The following is an 8,485-nucleotide window of genomic DNA, read 5'->3' as shown; positions in this document are numbered from 1 at the left end:
CAAAAAAAATATATGTATATATATATTTATATTTATATAAAAAGACCAATAATAGCAGTATGTTATGCATCAAAGCAGCAACAGCTTTTCTAGGTTCTGCAGTCACCTGAACAAAATTATAGACATTCAGCACACTTCATTAAAAAAGAAAAACAAAACCAAGAGAACAATAATACCCAGAAAACAGCAAAGTTCTGTTGCTCTTGTGGTACCTGGCACCATTTTTTATTAGCATCTTAATCATCATCTGGAGAGAGAGCATTCTAGAGTGACATCATTAAAAGTAGCTCTGATAAAGCATGGTCACTACTATGTATCATAAAGCAGGTACAAGATATTTTACATTCACAGAGGTATGACGCAGCACTGTCCTACATCTATATTACTAGAATCAGTTTTGGTTTGAAATTGACTTTGTCTGCAAGTAAGCTTGCTACCCCTGCCTTTTTTCTGGGTTCCTGTCACATGGAGAATTATTTTCCATCCTTTCACTTTCAGTCTATGGGCTTCTTTTTGCACTAGGTGTGTTTCCTGTATACAACATATTGTTGGAGTTTGCTTCTTATTCCATTCTGCCAGTCTATTTCTCTTGATTGGTTAGTTGAGGCCATTGACATTGATGGTTATAACTGATATGTACTGACTTATTATTGTCCTGTTATTGGCGTTTTGTTGACTCTTTTTACTTTTTCACCTTCTCCTTTTAGTTTCTTGCCTTGCCTATTTGATGTGCTCTGTTGGGCCTCATGGTGTTGTTGCCTTCATTGTCTTTTTCTATGGTATTGCTTAGAATTGCTTGTAGTGCTGGTTTGGTATTTGTATAGTTTCTCAGGTGTTCTTTGTCTTGAAAGTATCTTATTTCCCCATTCATTTTGAAAGAGAGTTTTGCAGGATATATCAGTCTAGGTTGGAGGTTGTTCTCTTTTAGTACTTGAAATGTCTCACTCCAGCCTCTCCTTCCCCTAAGGGTTTGTGTTGAAAAGTCTGCTGTGATTCTGATGGGCTTTCCTTTATATGTGATTTGTTTCTTTTCTCTTACTGCTTGTAGTATTTTGATCTTCTGTTGGGTTTCTGGGATCTTGATTATTATATATCTAGGTGTAGATTTTTTTTTGATCATGGCTAGTTGGGGTTCTATATGCCTCACTTATCTGAATGTCAAATTCTTCCCCTCTGTTTGGGAAGTTTTCTGTCATTAATTCTGTGAAGCGCTTTTTAAAGTCATTTGTGTTTTCTCCCGCTACTTCATGGATTCCTATCAGTCTTATGTTATTTTTCTTTGCATCGTCTAGAAGTTGTTGGATCGATTTCTCATGATCCCTTACTGTTTTTGAGAGATCTCTTTTTCACGGTCACTGACTGCGATCATATCTTCTATATCTGAAATTCTATCTTCACAATCTTTTATTCTGTCGCATACACTTTCAATGGAGTGTTGAATCTCCTGAATATCTGTTTGAATCTGTTTTATGGATTCCATTTCTTTCCTCTGTTTGACATTCATTGTTTCCATTTCTTTCTTATGCTGAGTCTTCATGGCTTCTATCACGGTCTTGAGCTCATCTATTTTTTTGTCAGTTTCTGTTCTAGAGTCTTGAATCATGACTTCCATTTTGCTCATCATCTCTATGGTTACCTGGGAAATTATTTTTGATTTGAATTTTTCTAGAGTCTGATTGATCTGTTTTGCTACCTTCTGTGCTATGGGTCCAGAGTGTCCTGCTGCTTCACTGTGAGATTTTTCATCCTCAATTGCCCTGCTGTTTGCCATTGGTGAACTGGAAGTCTATCTTTGTGTCTTGCTAAAGTGTTTTCTCATTTTTATTTTTGTTGTTGAGTTGTCCTCGGTTTAATTTCTGGGTTATTACTTAAATCTTCCTGATATAGTTGCGTTTTACCTTTAGAGTCTCTAATGACTCATAGACATCCACATTTTCATAATATTGGAGAAAACCACTCATTAAATCAATCACAATCCTTTATCCCAATTGATACATTCAGCAGCCCAATAGGATCAAGCACAGCTTGCAAATTGACCACTAGTGGAAGTCATTGATCTATCACCTTTAAACCATGTGAATTAGATTAATATCAGAAGCAGCCCATAATATGTTTGCAGTGAATACGCTTTTCAATATAGCATCATTACCATTTAGGATGAGGGGTTAGATTGAGTTAGGATGAGAGGAGTAGATAAGTGAAAGAATTGGAGAAGGTTTGAAGTGAAGCCAGAGGATGTAGAATGACCATACTATCTTTACAAAACTATTAAGTTCAAAGGGGATAAACAGAGTGCAGGAATAAGGACAAGAATATTTCCTCTTAACAGTAATGGGCTCACCTTCCCTTGAAGCTATGGAGCCATGAGTGAGGTAAACTGTCAGGAGAAAAGAACATAAAGAAAAAATAATAAAAGAAGAAGTCTGAATTAGGAAAGGAGCAGGAATAAAAAGGGAGATGAGGGTTAATATGTTGGAGCAAGAGACTGAGTTGGAGAGAGAGGACAGAAAAAAGAAAGCAATTTTAGGGTGGAATGAGGAAAAGAAAAAAAATTTGAAGGGCCTCTTTTAGACTATGTCTCTGTTGTCATATTATACCACGTGTACAGCCATGTGCAGAACCGAATCCCCTGATCTCAGCTAGCCAATGGCAGGTCCCTGTGACTCAGACTGACCTCAGTCCACAAGGCCTAAATTGAGTTTTCCAACCCACAGGGTTGAATTCCACTTAGCTCTATTATAGGTTTCCCCTGCTCTTTCTTTAAAGATGTTCAAAGTTGGGAGCTCAGAAAAATACCCTTCATGCCCACTTATGTCTCTGCAAAGTGGGTCCAAGGACTGGCCCAATCAGGAGGTTTGAGAACGGGGTGGGGGGAGCAGGTCGTGGGGGTGTTTCAAGGGCCCCCTCATGGCTACCTTCCTTACTGGATCTGGCAGTGCACAGTCGGAGGGGTCATGGACCCACTGGGTGGGCCTGAGCAGGTGGCTGGAGAGACCTCCTCCAGGGTCCTTGTCTCCTTACTAGATCTGGTGGCCCCAACAAGTATTTTTTTGTGTGTGAGAAGAGTTTTGCACAGGTGAGAGTATGACTTCAGTAATTTAATTTCAACATGGCATTAAAGTGTTCTCTGGTGTGAAAAACTATAATAGTACACAAGATCCTAATGGGGTAATTAACAACATGAAATAGGAAGGAAAGGGCTAAACGTGTAGGGAAAGTGGGAAGGGTAGGGGAAAGGGAATAAGGGAAAAGAAAAAATATTAGAAAATGAAGAAATGGAAATAAAGTGTTTGTAAATGGGGAGAGGAGGGAGTGAAGGGAGGGCAGTGATAAGGGGAAAAAAATGAGAACCAAGACCTGTCGTGTAAAAGTACAAGATCCCAAAAATGAACGTAACTGTACTGTATACCTAGAATGTACCAATAAACTCAATAAAAAGAAAAAAATGTGCCTGAGAGTTCTATGGGGATTAGAAAGCAATGAATCCAAAAATTGTTCATCTCACAAATTTAAAATTAAAATCCTATACTTTATTTTGTCTTTGTGTGACCGCGCTCTTGACCTTTAAGAATGCACTCTTGACCTCCTTGTTCCTCAGGCTGTAGACCAGTGGATTCAGCATGGGGATCACGATGGTGTAGAACACAGAGGCAATTTTATCAGTGTCCATGGAGTGACTGGAGCTGGGCTGCAGGTACATGAACATGGCTGTGCCGTAGAAGATGGAGACGGCAGTGAGGTGGGAGGCACAGGTGGACAGAGCCTTACGATGTCCTGCAGCTGAGTGCATCTTCAAGATGGAGGTAAAAATGAAGAAGTAAGATATCCAGATCACTAGGATGGCAAAGAAAACAGGGACACTAACAGCATAAAAAAGAACCCGTTCATTAAAATATTTATCAGAGCAGGAGAGTGCCATGACAGGTGGAATATCACAGAAAAAGTGGTGGATCACATTGAAATTACAAAAGGAGAGGCTGAAGGTTTCCCCAGTGTGGATGCAGGCATTCAGTAAACCACCGAGATAGCAGCCGAGGATGAGACCTGCACACACACTGCTCCTCATGGTGGTGGTGTAGTGCAGGGGCTTGCACACTGCTGCATAGCGGTCATAGGCCATGGCAGTCAAGAGATAGTTTTCCACACCAATGAGGGCTGCAAATAGGAACATCTGAGCAGCACAAGCATTGTAGGAAATGACCTTGTTTCCTGTAAGGAGCCCTTTCATGACCATGGGAGTGACAACTGAGGAGGAGCAAAAGTCCACCAGAGACATGTTACTGAGGAAAAAGTACATGGGAGTGTGCAGATGAGGGTCCAAGTGGATCACTAGGAGCATCCCCAGGTTCCCAGCCACGGTGATGGTATAGATGAGGAGGAACATGATGAAGAGGGGAAGCTGCAGGTGTGGGTCATCGGTCAGTCCCAGCAGGAGGAACTCAGTCACCTCTGTCCTGTTGTCCATCAGTACTCTCCAGAACCTGTAGATTCAGTGTAGCAATGCGAAAGAGTAATAGAAAAACAGAGAAATTTACTTAAGAGTATGGCCTCAAGGTGCATCTGTTTAGCTATAAATGTCTCTAGTTTCTCATTCTTTATGCTGAGTACTTCTCCAATTTGTAAAAAATCTGTAGCATTACCTAGTTACCAGATGATGGATAAGTGGGTTATTTCCAAGTGTTTGCTCTTCAAGTGTTGCTGCTATAAATATGGGTGCACATATATCATTGTGGTGTGATTCTTTTAATTATTTTGGGAAGATACTCAGGAGGGGAATATCTGGGTCAAATAGAACCTCTAATCCTAGCATTTATGGATCCACCTTAAGGCCATATTCTTAAGTGAAATAAATAGGACATACATGTGTGAATATAAAAGTTTCTCTGGTGTGTGAAACTGAAAGTGTAAAAAAGGATCAAAATGTAGAATAAATAATGTGAAAAAGGAAGATAAATTCCAAAGAGGAAGAGGAAGTGGAAGGTATAGGGGAAGGGAGAGGAATAAATATGAAAAAAGGAGTATACAGAAGCAGTCTTTATAAATAAGAAGGGGAGGAGGGGTGGAAGATAGGGCAGTGTAACAGGGAAAAATAGGAATGAAGATATATATATATATATATATTTTCATTAAGTTTATTGGTACTTTTTAGGTATACAGTACAGTTTCATTCATCCTTGGGATCTTGTACCTTTATGTGAAATATCTTGGTTCTTATTTTTCCCCATTCCCCTGACCTCCCTAATATAAGATATTTTATGTGAAGGTGCAAATCCCCAATGATGAATGTCACCATAGTGTATACCTGTAATGTACAATACACTAAATGAATTTTTAAAAAGTTCACATGCATGAAGTAAATATCAAAGTTAAAAATTAAAAAAACAAAGAAATTAAATTCAGACTGCAGAACATAAGTTCAGTAAGTTTTCTCTCATTTTGACAATAACATTTACTTGAATAATTCCCCCAAATCCTTGTTCTTGCAAACCAAATTGATTCCCAGTAACTGCAGGTAGAATTAAATGCTGTCCAATCAGAAGAAATGCAGTGGATCATGTGGGTGATTTGTCAATATGTAAATTCATAAACGGAGATGTGAACAATTCAATTATCTGAAGTTAAGTGAGCAGAGGTACCTATTGGACCACACACCTCTTCCGAATACGAAAAACCCTGACTTTCACATTCCTACCCAGGGAGAACTGCTGCCCACTGGACAGACCTGTGTTCCTACCTCCCGTCAGCAGTATTTTGAGCTTGCTCCCCTGCCATTCATGTAAGTGTGGGTCACAGAGGGATGGCGATGCACTTGTTTGCACAAGTGCGAAATGGCCATCTCCACTCTGTGCCCAGGGAGAACTTTAGCCTCTGTGGAGTGGCTCCCAAGTCCAAGGGTCTCAGGTGAGAGCAGATAAAGTAAAATTTAACTGAAGGTACAATTATTCCTTGTCCCATCCTTTCAAATTCATTGTTTGTGGCTTCATAGTGAATGAGATGACCCCTTGATTATATGGTAATTTCATCTTCTTACCTGTACATTTGCCTCTCATTGGAGGGAAAACTCAGAAAGAACAATGTGAAATGATCCCTCCATCCATGAAGAAAGACATGTTAAAGAGCTAATAAGCTCTGAACCGCACTGGGAAATTCCCCATCTCATATTTGTCAACCATTTCCCCACGTCAGCCATGTGGTGAGAAAACCAGGGGCGTAGGGGTATGCTCATCGGCAAAGGAATTCTGAAGGACGGCATAGGAATAGATCTACTGCTCCAGAGAGTTTATGGCCTTGGGAGGGCACTTACCAGACCTGACATTTATTTACCAACTAGTAATCGCACATCCTGCACCAATGACAGCGTACATATCTTCATCTGCAAAATGCATATGGAAGTGAGATCAACTTTTATATATTAGCATGAAAATTGTAGGACAATACATAAAACAAAAGGCACTAATGGATAAGTATTAGCACATCATGGTGAGCGCTACTGACAATCTTATCTTTAGGAGGAGTGGGCTTCATACAGGTTCGACTGAGATAGATAGTCACATACAGGTTTCTCACTGCAGGTGAGTTTGAATTCTAGAAGTTTCTCCCCTATTTAATTTGTCTCCCTCAGTTGGACCTTTGGAGTCTCTGGCTCCCCTGTTCTTCTCAGTCTCCCTTTACTCCAAGTAAAGTTGCGCCTGAAACTTCATGAGGGACCTTGTTTTGCAGCACTGCTTTCTAGAAATCCATGCTTTAGTTGTGAAAGTGACCCCGTCTTTCTTAACCTCACACTTTCATTCACTATTATTAATATATAGCAAAATCACAGAGATAAAATGTTGAAACGCTTTGCCCTGTGGGCTACCTTTTCCTCATGGATATGATTTGGCTGATGCAGATTTTGAATATTTTATAATATTTTGTTTGAACCCGATCTTGCACAATATTTAAAATATATTTTGAAAATTGCAGTCTTTGGAATTATCTACATCCACATATAACTGTTATTTCCTACTACCTTTTTTCCCCTAAAAGTTTAGCAACTGTATTTTAAGAACCAGTCCCATGAAAGTACCATACTCACCAATCTGAATGCACCCAATTATTTTTTAGTCTAAAATGTTTTTTTTAGTACATGTTTGCAGTATATGCAGTTTACCATCGTCTTAGGGAGTGGGTACATGTCATACACAATGCAGTTTGGCTCTTTGTGTCTAATCTCCATCCTTTTCTAGCTCCTTTCCTCCAGCTCTAAATTCCCTTTCCCCATTTTTATGATAACCACAATGAACGTAAACATTATATGTCATAAACAAGAGACAAGATTAGTGATAACAACATACGGTTATTTTAACAAATTCTATATTCTACAATTAAGGAAAAGCACTTTACTTAGTAAAGGCATGTGTAGAGGTGACACTTGTACTTTATCCACAAAGAAACTAAAGAATTGAGAGCTTGTGGGAAAAATTCAAGTTCCAAGAATTAAAACTGTCTTCCAGGAATCAGCAACTCAGGCTTAGAGAAGTCATTTAAACCATTTTGTATTTTAAATAAGAATTACATTTGTTTGTGTCTGTGTTTGGAAATACATAAAGGAAAAAGATGTCACTAATCACTGAAAGCATCATCTTTATTCATTTTGGAGGAGGTTAAGAAGTATGTTCTGTCATGAATCACAAAATGCCTTTGATAAAGATCTTGATATTTGTGCCCCAGGTTCACCTCACAGTTTAATTTTTTGGAAAACATCCCTAGTTTTCAGCAACTCATAACAACTATAATTAGGCCACTGCTTCCCATAAATTACATTTCTGATGAACATGTTTATGGACTATAGGAGCTTACCAGTTTTCTAGAAGAGAAAGAAGAGTCAATCCAGAATAGCAGTTATGAAATCATAAAAACTTCCATGGAGACTTGATCTTAGAGGAGACCCCCGCTCTCCGGCAATGGTCAGAATGCTCCCTCTTCTCTGAGGCAGGGAAGGGAAATTGAGACGAAGATATTAATGTGAATCAAGTTCCAATCTGCCATGGAAGCTTTCTGGGCCATTGGAAGAACCACTTTCCCTTTCCTTACATATAAAATAAGAGGTTCCTTCTCTCACGTAAGCCTCAGAAATGCGTCTAAACAACACAAGGTCTGTCAGCCTTCTCTCAAAAGAGTTATTACCTAAAAGTCCATCAAGGGCATGTCTAGCTTCGAGTGTTTTCCCTGACCTTGGATCCCACCTCACAGTGAATCCTCGGGTTAGAAGATGGCTTGCGGGAAGTGACAGTGCCTCTCATTCAGGTGGAGAAATGATGCCTAGGGGATCGTGAAATGTACAGCGTCCTCCTGGAAAGGCGTCGCCTTGTGTTCTGTTGGGATCCCAGACACTCACGCGATGAAGCCTGGAGATAATTACAAAGACCTGCGCTGTCCAGGGAATTCTCCTAAGAATAGCTGTGGGTTCTTTTCTCACTCTCTTAGGGAAGAGATCATTAAACTG

The 8,485-nt window shown here is 39.6% G+C and overlaps 1 protein-coding gene across 1 annotated transcript; it reads right to left on the bottom strand.

Moving 5' to 3' along the window:
• Positions 1-3,523: 3,523 nt before the first annotated feature.
• Positions 3,524-7,853, bottom strand: LOC104868450 (olfactory receptor 5B2; the record flags this gene model as incomplete). The annotated part of the gene is made up of 2 exons (XM_010633206.1): positions 3,524-4,454; positions 7,840-7,853. Coding segments are annotated over 2 exons (945 nt in total), but the record flags the coding sequence as incomplete, so codon positions are not given.
• Between the last annotated feature and the right edge of the window lie 632 nt (positions 7,854-8,485).

Source organism: Fukomys damarensis, unplaced genomic scaffold (genome assembly GCF_012274545.1).
Source record: "Fukomys damarensis isolate Sample0158 unplaced genomic scaffold, DMR_v1.0_HiC HiC_scaffold_27, whole genome shotgun sequence".
In the NCBI taxonomy this organism is placed as follows: Eukaryota; Metazoa; Chordata; class Mammalia; order Rodentia; family Bathyergidae; genus Fukomys; species Fukomys damarensis.
This window is presented reverse-complemented; position numbering and strand designations above follow the sequence as displayed.